Here is a 13338-nt window from a genome sequence, read left to right as displayed (position 1 = left end):
AGACAGCTTTATGGCCTTGTTTGACCGACATGAGTGGTACAACACACCATCTCATCAGACACAACAACCGAGACATCCACAGGATCCCTCTGAGGATTCACGCTTTGAGGCAGTTACGCCACCACCTCCGCCACCGGCACAACCAGTAATACCTGATCCGCCGAGGCGTAGGAGGACCAATGCACGTATGTCTACACGAGGAGGAGGGGGTAACCACTTCAGCACTCCTCGACATTCTAGTAGTAGCCACTATCCGCCACTACATGAAGAAGGACCTTCAAGTCCTATACAAGAAGCGAACTCCGCACCTACTGCACGAAATTCGCCACCATTTGGGTATGACCAACCCATACCAGCTTACACAGGTCCAACGGCTTACAACCCGTTTGAACCGTCACAAGCACAATACAACTACGGCTATGAGCGCGACCCATATGTGGTGTCGGCTAGATATAATGCGCGCTACCCTGACGGAGCACATGGAAACATGGGACCACCGGACTACTCAGCTCATGGGTATCCAATACCTCCCAGACCTCCAGTTCCGCATCAAGCGCCACAACCACGATTTTCTCCTCCTGAACAGGAAGAAATACTCCATCGACTAGATCGTGTGGAGAGAGAGTTCGAGGAAGAAAAGAAAAGCCACCGAGGATTTCTCAAGGGCTTGGCGAATCTGCTAAAGGGCAAAAAGAAGAAACGTGACCACTAGCCCTTAATAGTAGTACGAATGAAATTTCTACTTTGAAATAAGTCCCTGCGTGGACAACTTATCGTATTTCAGTCCCTACGTGGACTTATCTTTAGTCCTTGCATGGACACCTATCTTGTACTAGTCCCTGCGTGGACTTGTCACTTATTTTAAACCTCTCTGCAGGTATGTATTATTTGAAAGACCCGTTTAGGGCAATATGTAATTGTATTCGAAATTTCGGAATGTATGTTATGAGTTTTGTTTTAATATATATAAAATAAATCAAAACCATTCCTTTTATATTGATCTGCCTAATAAAGAATCTTAAGGGGGTGAAACCTAGCTTGGGGTCTTTTAAGATCAGTCAAGATGGTACGACCTAGCTGAAAAGATTCTGATTCCCTGTTAACCTCTGTACGCATGTTAACATTCATGGCAGATGTGATTCGTTATAATCACGCACGTCATTCTTATACAATAATCCTTTGAGGATTTCAAAACCCAACTAAATGATATATAGATCGTGGGTTAAATCACCAATGAAGGTGGTCAATATTATAAAGACATCCATTTAGCGATGCAATGCCTACGGGCCAGTATTATAAAGACATCCATTTAGCGATGCAATGCCTACGGGCCAGTATTATAAAGACATCCATTTAGCGATGCAATGCCTACGGGCCAGTACTATAAAGACATCCATTTAGTGATGCAATGCCTACGGGCCAGTACTATAAAGACGTCCATTTAGTGATGCAATGCCTACGGGCCAATATTATAAAAACATCCATTAGTGATGCAGTGCCTACGGGCCAGTATTATTAAAACATCCATTAGTGATGCAGTGTCTACGGGCCAGTATTATTAAAATATCCATTAGTGATGTAGTGCCTACGGGCCAATATTATCAAAACATCCATTAGAGGTGTAGTGCCTATGGGCCATAATAATTGTCTTATAAGACAAAAGGCAGTAGTAGTCTATGACTCTCTGTCAGAAAGAGATAAAAGAACTACGGTTCAACTCTCTATGCCTTTGATTCTCTGGAATCTCGGCTAATATTATAAAACATCATCGTGATTAGGCTTTATGCCACCCATACTATTTATATAGTTAAAATAGGATATATTCAAATCCTAATATTTAATGAAATAAAAAGTTAACCAAATATGGTCTCTGTACCATGGTTGACAAATTGTCATAAAAGACAATCACATAATAATCTCCTAAATTAAAATTTTGTTATCTTCTGTAACAGATTCAAGTTACAATGGCGGATCCCAATGGAGAGAACAGCCACACGAATGAAGATGACTATGACAATGCGTCAGTACATTTGACAGGCGCACAGCTAAAGGCTCTGATCAACAATGCTGTCCAGGCAGCTATTGATCGTCAAAATACTGAGTCTCACGGCAGATCTGTGTCAAAACCACCCTCTAAACCAAAGACACACTCCAAACCACCCTCTGAACCCAAGAAAGATGACGACAAGCATTCGTCTACTGAGCACAGCGTTCACCGCGATAGAGAATATACTGATGCGTCTAGTGCTAAGGGTTGCACCTACAAATACTTTGTATCATGTAAGCCCCGTGAATTTACAGGGGAGAAAGGTGCGGTTGACTGTATCACCTGGCTGGACGAGATGGACACGATTGTGGACATCAGCGGGTGCGCTGAGAGGGACGTGGTTAAGTTTGTGTCCCAGTCATTCAAGGGCGAGGCCCTGGCGTGGTGGAGAGCTCTGGTGCAGGCTTCAGGTAAGTCTGCCTTGTACAAAATGTCATGGGGGGAGTTTATTACCCTCATAAAAGAGAACTACTGCCCTCAGCACGAGGTTGAGAAGATTGAGGCTGATTTTGTCTCACTAGTGATGACAAACCTGGATTGTCAAGCTTATCTGACAAGCTTTAACACTATGTCACGCCTGGTGCCATATCTTGTGACACCAGAACCAAGAAGAATTGCCCGATTCATTGGGGGCTTAGAGCCGGCGATCAAGGCCAGCGTAAAAGCTTCTAGGCCAACGACCTTCAGGTCAGTTACTGACCTCTCCTTGTCTCTTACGCTTGATGCTGTCCGTCTGAGGGCACAAAGGAGCAAGGAGGCTGAAAAGCGAAAGCGTGAGGATGATACCTCATGAAAGTCTGGGAAAAAGCACCGTGGAAACGGTGAGGGCAAGAGAGGGTCGGAGGCAAAGAAGGAGGGGCAAGCTGATGGAAGACCTTACTGCAAGGTCTGCAAGAAACCTCACTCCGGGAAGTGTAGGTTTGCGTCTGGTTCGCAGTCGCAACAAAGGACTCCACCCTGTGGGCTATGCAAGTCCAAGGAGCATAAGACAGTGGAGTGCAAAAAGATAAAGGACGCAACCTGCTATAATTGTAATGAAAAGGGGCACATAAAGAGTAATTGCCCGAAGTATGCCAAGAAGGCAGAAGAGACTAAGAAGACAAACGCGAGAGTTTTTCGCTTGGATGCAAAGGAAGCGGTCAAGGACGACAATGTGCTTACAGGTACTTTTCTCGTAAATAATATATTTGCAAGAGTACTGTTCGATTCTGGCGCTGACAAATCCTTTGTAGACCAGAAATTTTGCCAACTACTAAATATGCCAATCAAAACCCTAGACGTAAATTACGAAGTAGAGTTGGCAGACGGCACGATAGAAACCGTCTCTACTATTCTTGAAGGATGTGAAATATCCATTAGGAACCATTCTTTTCCTTTATCTCTACTTCCTTTCAAACTTGCGGGTTTTGACATCGTGCTAGGCATGGACTGGTTATCCCATAACCAGGCCCAAATCATTTGCGGCAAGCGGCAAATAGTTTTAAAGACTCCGAGTGGTGAATCTCTTACCATTCGAGGGGATACGCATTACGGATTGCCCGAAGACGTATCTATGCTGAAAGCTTCGAGGTGTTTGAACAGAGGCTGTGTAATTTACATGGCTCAAGTGATAATTGAAGAACCAAAGCCGAAGATCGAGGATCTTCCTGTCATTTCTGAATACCCCGAGGTTTTTCCTGAAGAACTACCTGGTTTGCCACCAGATAGACAAGTGGAGTTCAGAATTGACATCATTCCTGGAGCAGCTCCGATAGCAAGAGCACCTTACAGATTAGCGCCAACGGAAATGAAAGAACTGAGGACCCAGTTGGATGAACTGCTGGCGAAAGGTTTTATCAGACCTAGTTCATCTCCCTGGGGAGCTCCTGTCCTATTTGTAAAGAAGAAGGACGGATCGATGCGGTTGTGCATCGACTATAGAGAGCTGAATAAAGTTACCATAAAGAACAGATATCCTTTACCAAGGATCGATGATCTGTTCGACCAGCTGCAAGGAGCAAGCTACTTCTCCAAGATCGACTTAAGGTCGGGTTATCATCAACTAAGGGTCAGAGATGAAGATGTACACAAGACTGCATTTAGGACTCGCTATGGTCATTACGAGTTCCTAGTGATGCCTTTTGGGCTCACAAATGCACCGGCTGCGTTCATGGATCTCATGAATCGCGTTTGCAAGCCATACTTGGACAAATTCGTCATAGTCTTCATCGACGATATCCTTATATATTCCAAGAATCAAGCTGACCACGAGAAGCACCTCCGTTGCATTCTCGAATTACTACAACGTGAGAAACTCTACGCCAAATTCTCGAAATGTGAATTCTGGCTACGAGAAGTTCAGTTTTTAGGACACGTTGTGAGTGAGCGTGGTATCCAAGTGGATCCCGCTAAGGTAGAGGCAGTCATGAACTGGCAAGAGCCAAAGACGCCTACCGAAATCCGTAGTTTCCTGGGTTTAGCAGGATACTACCGAAGATTTATTGAAAATTTTTCAAGGATTGCTGCGCCCTTGACTTCCTTGACCAAGAAGAAAGAAAAGTACATTTGGGGCCCGAAGCAGCAAGAGTCCTTTGAAATACTGAAGCAGAAGCTAAGCAACGCACCTGTGTTGACATTACCGGAAGGTACAGATGAATTCGTAGTTTACTGCGATGCATCACATACAGGCATGGGGTGTGTGCTTATGCAGAAGGGCAAGGTGATTGCCTATGCTTCAAGGCAATTAAAGGTGCATGAAAAGAATTACACCACCCATGACTTGGAGTTGGGTGCCGTTGTATTTGCACTTAAGTTGTGGAGGCACTACCTTTATGGTATTAAATTTGTGGTTTATTCTGATCACAAAAGCCTCCAGCACCTGTTCAACCAGAAGGAGTTGAACATGAGACAACGCCGTTGGATGGAAACCCTGAATGATTATGACTGCGAAATCAGGTACCATCCCGGCAAGGCGAATGTAGTCGCCGATGCATTGAGCAGGAAAGAAAGGGAAAAACCCATTCGAATCAATGCTAAGAGCATTGAAGTTAAAAATAATTTGATTGAAAGGATTTTGGCTGCACAGCGAGAGGCTGTGTTGGAAGCTAATTATCCTAATGAAAAGCTGGGAGTAACTGCGGAGCAGTTGACTCTTAGCAAGGATGGAATTCTTAGGCTGAATGGACGTATATGGGTTCCGATTTATGGGGGACTACGAGATGTTGTTCTCCAGGAAGCCCATAGCTCCAAATACTCAGTCCATCCTGGTGCTGATAAAATGTACCAAGACTTAAAGGCAAATTATTGGTGGATAGGCTTGAAAAAGTCTGTAGCCGCCCATGTAGCAAAGTGCTTGACTTGTGCTCAAGTCAAGGCTGAGCACCAAAAGCCGTTTGGCTTGCTACAACAGCCTGAACTTCCCGAGTGGAAGTGGGAATGCGTAACTATGGACTTCATAACCAAGTTACCCAAGACCAGGAAAGGAAACGATACAATATGGGTCATAGTTGATAGGCTGACTAAATCAGCTCATTTTCTACCCATCAAGGAGACGTATAGCTCCGATATGCTAGCCCAACTATATGTTGATAAGATTGTAGCCTTACACGGCATACCTGTGTCTATTATTTCCGACAGGGATACTAGATACACATCTCACTTCTGGAAGAGTTTCCAGCAATCTTTGGGCACGCGTTTGAACTTTAGTACGGCTTACCATCCACAGACGGACGGTCAAAGTGAGCGTACTATCCAAACGCTAGAAGACATGCTTCGTGCATGTGCGATCGATTTAGGTGGTAACTGGGATAAAAACCTACCCCTGATCGAATTCTCCTACAATAATAGCTACCACACCAGCATAAAGGCTGCGCCTTTTGAGGCATTATATGGTAGGAAATGCAGATCGCCTGTTTGTTGGGCGAAAGTAGGAGAGGTCCAATTATCGGGACCAGAGATTGTTTTCCAGACAACGGACAAGATTGTCCAGATCCGGGAACGTCTCAAGGCTGCCCGCGATAGGCAGAAGAGCTACGCTGATCCAAAGCGTAAGGATTTTCACTTCGAAGTGGGTGAAAAAGTATTACTTAAGGTGTCACCCTGGAAGGGGGTGATGCGTTTCGGCAAGAAGGGCAAATTGAGTCCGAGATACATAGGGCCTTTTGAGGTCATTGAACGAGTCGGATCAGTTGCCTATAAACTGAACTTGCCTGAAGAGCTCAATGGAATTCACAATGTGTTCCACATCTGCAATCTCAAAAAGTGCTTCGCCGACGAGTCGTTGGTGATTCCACACACAGATGTGCATATAGATGAGAGCTTAAAATTTATAGAAAAACCTTTGTCGATTGAAGATCGACAGGTGAAGAAGCTTCGCAGAAAACACGTACCAATTGTAAAAGTCAAATGGGATGCTCGTAGAGGTCCTGAATATACGTGGGAAGTCGAAGCTACAATGAAAGAAAAATACCCCTATTTATTTGAGTAAATCTCGGGTCGAGATTTATTTTAAGGGGGTGAGGATGTAACACCTCGAAATTTTGTGTCCAATGATGTGTTAACACGTGTCATTTGTTTACACGTGGCATCTATAATAAATAAAGGACTAATTTTGACAAACCTTGAAAGTATATAAATTCGAGGGTTATAAATGTCAACAAGGGTAAATATACTGTATAGTATCCCTAAATAATGCTTAAACCTTCAAACGAATAAATTATAGATCGTACAAAAATAAAACGCGGAAGAAAGTGAGAGATTACAAACTACAGGGGTTAACTGTGTCAACATGTTTAATAATACCTCTGAGTGACCCTTTAACGTTCCAAAGACTTTGTAACGGTATTAAACCCTCACTAAAATAATATATATGAATTCCGCGAAGTTTCGATATGAAACGAGAAAGTTACGATCGAATTCGTAGAAGAAGGGTTAAAAGCGTCAACAGTGAAAGTTAAGGCTTTCCAATATAATTAATAAATAACCGGGGACTTAATAACGCGGGTAAATAACACGAGGCCCCTATCGGTAAATAACCGAGGGCCAAACCGCAAAGTTACCCCTTCAAATCCGAAAGGTCAGGCAAATCATTACGAAAGATTTCGTTATTAATGGCCCGATTCTGTAATCATTATAAAAGATTTGAAAAATTCAGAAAATATAACCTTAGGCGACCCGCGTAAGGTTTAAACATAAGTTGAGGCGGGCCGCGAGCCTCCTCTATTACGCGTCTGATTTTCTGATCCCAGGCGACCCGCGTAAGAGTTGCATGGAATGTCCATGCGGGTCGCGTACGACGCCCAGATGCAGAAAGTTGTAGTTTCTTGACTTTTGGAGCTTGTGAACGATCATGCACATAATTATGGGGCATGGGCACCCTATGCTCAACCCATACACTTAGGGGACATCTACCCATCAGCTCTGGACTGATTGTAGTGCTTGTAATGATCATAAGTTGCTTCCTTTGGCTATAAATAGCCACACCTTGTGCATAACAAATCACACAACACAAAACACTTACAACTGATCATTTCAAGAGCTCCCTAGCATTCTCTTCTGTTCTCCAATCAAGAGTTAGCTTCTGTAAGTCGTTCATAACCAATTTGGCCTTGCATTTCCATAGTTATAGCTCATAAACGCAACCGTCGTAACTAACGGTTGTCATTACAATAACTCGCAAATGATTCAGTCTTATGACGAATCAAAAATGGTTATGAGTTGGTATTTATGTGGGTATTAAACCTCTAAAATGGTTCCCCCTGATCACCACTCTAACTATGTCAATTATCGAGTCAAACGTGCGGTTAAAAAGTCAACAGAAAGCTATTTTAGCAATTTAAGCATAATCTGTGATATATATGTTATGGAACCTGTTTTGACAATCATAAAACATGATAATAAGTATATAAACATGTTTGCGCTCGTTTGAATCGATCATTTACTATATAGAACCGGTTCGGAGCCGAAAGTCGCAAAAGTTTGACTTTTGCTTTGACTTCAGTTCTGACCCGTTTTAGTGAGGTATAAATATACCTTAGGACTCTCTTAGGACCAGGTCACATGTTGGTATAAGCCTCTGTGATCGGTTCATGAGTTATCCGAGTCTTTAGCGCATTTCCGTCATTCGCCTAAAAGTTGACCGTAACGGCCTTTTAAAATTTAAACGAGTATTTCGGACACGTGAACGGACCAAAACCTTGCTTGTTAAATTATAAGCATGTCCTTAAAGTTTCACGTCAATCCGAGGTCTAGAATGAGAGTTATGCTAAAAGGCGCACTTTTAAGAAAGTTTTGTAATTAACGGCGCAATTAGCATAACGCCCATCTAACCCAAGTTTTCGTCACCAAAACTTTTACCCACTGTGGTAAAATAATATTTTGGGAATTTTAAAGATTTTTAATAATTTTTACCTTGCTCATAACCTGCGGTTATGGCTACGGTTCGGTAAATATCGAATATGCCCTTTTTGGCCAAAACGGGAGTTCTACAAGGTCTTTTGACCCGATTCCAGTTGCTACTGGTTTTAAATAATAAATAAAGTATTTTAAGCTTTATAAGCTGTTCGGGAAACTCAGATTTCCTGTAGAACTCGAAAATCCCTTTTAAAGTCTTTAAATGACCGAAAAGCCCCTACGGGGCATAATATAAACTTAAACTCGTTACGGGCATTACGGAAGGTATCCTACTGATACCAAAATACCTTTAAGGCATATTGACTTAGGAAATAAGCGTACGACTCTTATGGTTAACCGTTTCGCCTATTTGCGCACACGGTACGGCCCACGGAACTAGTTTTCGTGCAATAGCCGATATGGGTCAAAGTATACTATTTGAACCCCAAAATCCAGAGTATGAACTATAAACCCATATAAAACAAGTCTCTGAACTTGTTGGGTCCAAATCATACTCCATTCACGGTTTTCGCCCTTTCGTGCGAATTAACCATATCTAAATATCGGAATCAACCGGTTTAAGCTACGGCTAATACAAGGACCGTTAGGATTCTAAGAGGTTAATTAAAACCTTCGTTCCAGATTAGGAGCCCCAGTAAAAGCTATCGGTGACTTGATCTAAATTAAGGATTAATACTTGCAAAGGTAAATACTTTTGACTTATTTCCCCTATATGGGCTTGGGTTACGGTATATTAATACCGCTTGATTGAGCATTATATACTTCCATCGCTTAGGTGGTTAATTGATTAAATATGATTGGCTCATTTAAACAGTTTTGTTGCTTATAAGCCTTTGGGGGGTTTAATGACCGTTGTCCCGGATATCCTCGGCATCATTTTACGAAATGGCCACGACCATCGACATCCCGGTGTAGGCGTACACCCGGTATAAAGTGTCGACATTAAAACTAAAAGACGTAGCCGTTGGTTTCTGTACTACGGTTTTACGCGAACGTGGTGTGTCTATAAATCTTTAACCCGGCACGACCCGGGCTACTGAACGCATAAAAGAACATGTAAAACGTTCACAAGATCATTATGAATTTTCCCAAGTTATAAAAGAGTTTGTGCCTCGTGCATTCAAATCAATTTTAATAAACATTTTCAAATGTGTCAGTTGAATGTATTTACCAGTGTAAACTGACGTATTTTCCCCAAAAAGATTAAGTGCAGGTACCTAAACGTAATTGGCTGGTATTAGCTCCCTAGCGTCGGGATAAGCCTTGCAAGCTTGATTGCAGTATCTAATGGAACAATACTTTATCTTTATTTTCGATCCACTGTGGATATTCAACTCTGTAATACATTGATATTATGATCAGAGGTTGAAATTTATATATTTAAATTATGCTTCCGCTGTGCATTTATATAATTGTGTGGTTTGACTATATTGTTGCCAACATCGTCACGGTAATCCCCCACCGGGCCCACCGGTGAGACACGTGGAAATCGGGGTGTGACAGGTGCAGTTCTTAAAGATTGGAACCCTTATCAAATGCCGGTTGGAGTATTGGAAGATCAGCGAAAGATCGGTCAATTGAGGAAATTGCACAACACCCAACATGGATACACGTACTTTAAGGGGGAAATATTATACAAGGAGCACCAAGATACTACTTACCTGGATCATCGGTCAAGGGGGAATTTGTTACCACAGAGAAGATAAATACTTGACTGAAGATCGATTGCAGTTGCATTTTCAGCATTCGACAGCAACGGACAAGGGGGAATTTGTTGATGCAGATTTTGTGTCCGATGCTTGTCGAATAGATTAGTTATTATTTTACGCTGAATTTGTAATAGTTAGTGACACGTTCAAACGAATGTGTATTGACCCGCTCGTTTGAAGTGCTCAAACGAGAGGGTTGTATGTTTGACCGTGTCAGTTTTGCTAGACAAGTGGGTGTGGGTATAAATACCAACCCTTTGTCATTTGCAAAACTTAGAGAGAGTTAGAGAAAGGGTGAGCTCATTTGAGAGTTCCATGTGAGTTCTATTGTGTAGGGGAGAGATCACCACTTGGTCTCTCATCGGATGTATACTCCTTTGGTATTAGTTCGGTTATCATGTAATCGGGCCGATTTGTAATGTTTTACTACCAATTAATACAAAGAAGTGTTTGTTTATCCATCTCTAATCTCTCCCGTCTTGAACTAATCTCACACTAATCCGGTTTCGGTCTCGAAACACGGTCTTACAAATTCCAAGTATGTCATTGCGACGTGCCTATCTTTATCTGCTACTTAATATAAACTTTTTCTAAAACTGAATTGGGAGTAGTATTGTACAATCAATCTAAGCAAAAACCTAAATGTTATCAAAACTACATCATTTTTTTTGTGAAAAATAACGTCATTTACCCTTTTCGTTTATGTTGTTGTGACGTGTCTATTTTTTGTTTACATCTCGATATAAACTTTTTCCCAAACTGAGTTATTAGTAGTAATGTACAAGTAACCGAAGCACAAACATACATGTTATTATAGCTACACAAAAACTATATAAAGTGATACCATAAACCATCTTTCGTTATTCTAATAATATAATTTAATAAAAGTTTCTTTTTTGAAAATTGAATGGGTCAAACATAATCGATTTTTTTACTTATACCGTGGAAAATTGAACTGATACAGTTAGAACAACTTTGGTTCCGAAACCAGCATTCGTTTTTATGGTTTCCGGTATAAATTATAAATTACGTTTAAACTTGAGTTGTATCTGTAACTGAGTAGGTATCAATACTAGCATTCCTTTTTCTCTTTTTTGGTTGCTATACTAAGGTGGTGTTTGTTTTTCTAAAAAATATTTGCGCAGGCTTTTCTGTGTGCGTCGCGCAGACCACACGCAGACACTGCCATCTGCAAACTGTTTGTTTTTCCGAAGATGTTTCATTAAAAACGTTTGTGCGAGCTTGTCACAACCCCCATCCCAAATTCCCGGGAGCGGGCGGCCGTGAGCCAGTTCAGGTGGTATCTCGTTATTATCAATTTAGCAGCGGGAGTGTCGCTTGGAAGCTTCCCCGAGCTTCCTCTCCCTTGAGCCATTTCCTCCGCGAGTTGGCCTACTTGTTTTGCTAATGCCTCATGTGTTTTGTCTCGAATCTCAATCCTTCTTGGATTCTTGCATCACCGAAAGCATCGCATCCATCTTTGCATTCAAATCATTACCACCCCCTTGGTTGTTTGACCCACTTCCGTTACCGCCTTGGTTGTTGTAATTGCTTTGATACCCCCCTTGATAATTGTTATCTCGACCTTGGTATCCTTGATTGTAATTGCGTTGGTAACCTCCTTGGTTACCACCTTGGCGATTTTGATATGATGACCCGCTTTGATTACCCGGTTGAAAGTTCGGGTTCATTTGACTCGCGACATTCCCATATCAGAAATTGGGATGGTTTCTCAATCCGGGATGATAGGTGTTCGAATTCATGTCATTATTTTTTCTATCCCCGGACACTTGATTCACTTCCTCGGTGTACTCACCCGGCCCCGTTGGACATTGATCGGTCCTATGGCCAATATCTCCACAATCCTCACATACCGTGAATTGGACCGCATTTACCTCTTTCTTTTTCATATGCGCTATTTCCCGTTCTAAAGTGGAAATCCGATCCTTAGAATCAAGGTCGGGTAGTGATCGGGAAACAGGATGTTCCTTGGCTCGGTCGGCCGATTCCTTTTCCTTTGACCGTTTGCTGATCCGCTCAAGAAATTCCCAATCGTCATCTTCATGATTGCTCAAAAGAGTCCCGTTGCTCGTTGACTCGAGACGATTCCATGTCGCGTCATCCAAACCACGTACAAAGCACTTCACCAATTCCCACTTTTCTATTTGGTGATGTGGGCATCTCCTCATCAATTCTTTAAATCGAGGGAACGCTTCATGCAACGGTTCACTCGATAGTTGCCGAAATGACCTTATTTCATCCCTAGCGTCGTCGGTCTTCGCCATCGAATAGTATTCGTCTAAAAAGGCTTGTTGCATTTCACCCCATGTCCGGATACTATTTGCCGGAAGTGTGAGAAACCATTGCTTTGCCTTGTCTTTCAACGAAAATTGAAACAAGCGAAGTTTGACCCCCTCTAGTGCAAAGTTGTGCCCCCCAATAATGTTGCAAATGGAAGAAAACTCCGCCAAGTGCGTATACGGCTCATCATTAGACCTCCCATTGAAGTGGGGAAGTATATTGATGTAATGCGGTTTACAATCAAACATTCTCCGTTCGCACACTATCGGTGAGTCATTTTCGGTAACTACCGGTCGAAAACGGTCATTCACTCCCCGTGGAGGTTGTTGACGATGTTGTGGACCATTAACTTCTTGATCGACCGGCCTTCTATTGTCCCTTTGATTATCTCTCCTATTACCTCTTCGATTTCCACCTTGGTTACCCCCTCCCAAGAAACGAGGAATCCAGTTAGGGTTTGCATTGTTATTGTTGTTGTAAAACCCATCATTCCGGTTCCATTGGTTGTTGTTTCGTGGTTGGCGGTTGTTTCCGTAACCATCATTTCTCACGTTCCCGTACCCATAATCAGCATCCCCCACAAAGTTGGCATTTTGATAGCCGAACTCGTCATCTTCAAAGCCTCTTGCATTGTAGACATTTCCCCTATTCACGTATCCCCAATCTTCATCGTCATTAACCCGATCATCATAATTACCCCCATCGTCCGAGTACTCCGTGTGAACACTCACATGTTCTGGTGATTGGTAACCGGGAACACTAAATGGCTCATTGTGACATCCCAAGATTTCAAGGTCCCTTTCCTATGAATCACTTGTTTGATAACCCTGTGTTGATCATAATTTGTCCATGTGATGTGTAATTATTTGGCTAAGTGTAGTAATGTTTAGT

General features: G+C 42.3%; 1 protein-coding gene across 1 annotated transcript; it reads right to left on the bottom strand.

Moving 5' to 3' along the window:
- Positions 1–11858: 11858 nt before the first annotated feature.
- On the bottom strand, positions 11859–12695 carry LOC110919047. Its single transcript, XM_022163324.1, has one exon. The coding sequence runs from the start codon at positions 12693–12695 to the stop codon at positions 11859–11861; it is 837 nt and encodes a 278-aa protein (XP_022019016.1).
- Between the last annotated feature and the right edge of the window lie 643 nt (positions 12696–13338).

Source organism: Helianthus annuus, chromosome 12, assembly GCF_002127325.2.
Source record: "Helianthus annuus cultivar XRQ/B chromosome 12, HanXRQr2.0-SUNRISE, whole genome shotgun sequence".
NCBI lineage: Eukaryota > Viridiplantae > Streptophyta > Magnoliopsida > Asterales > Asteraceae > Helianthus > Helianthus annuus.
The sequence above is the reverse complement of the archived record's forward strand: the minus strand, read 5'-3'. Positions and strand labels throughout refer to the sequence as shown.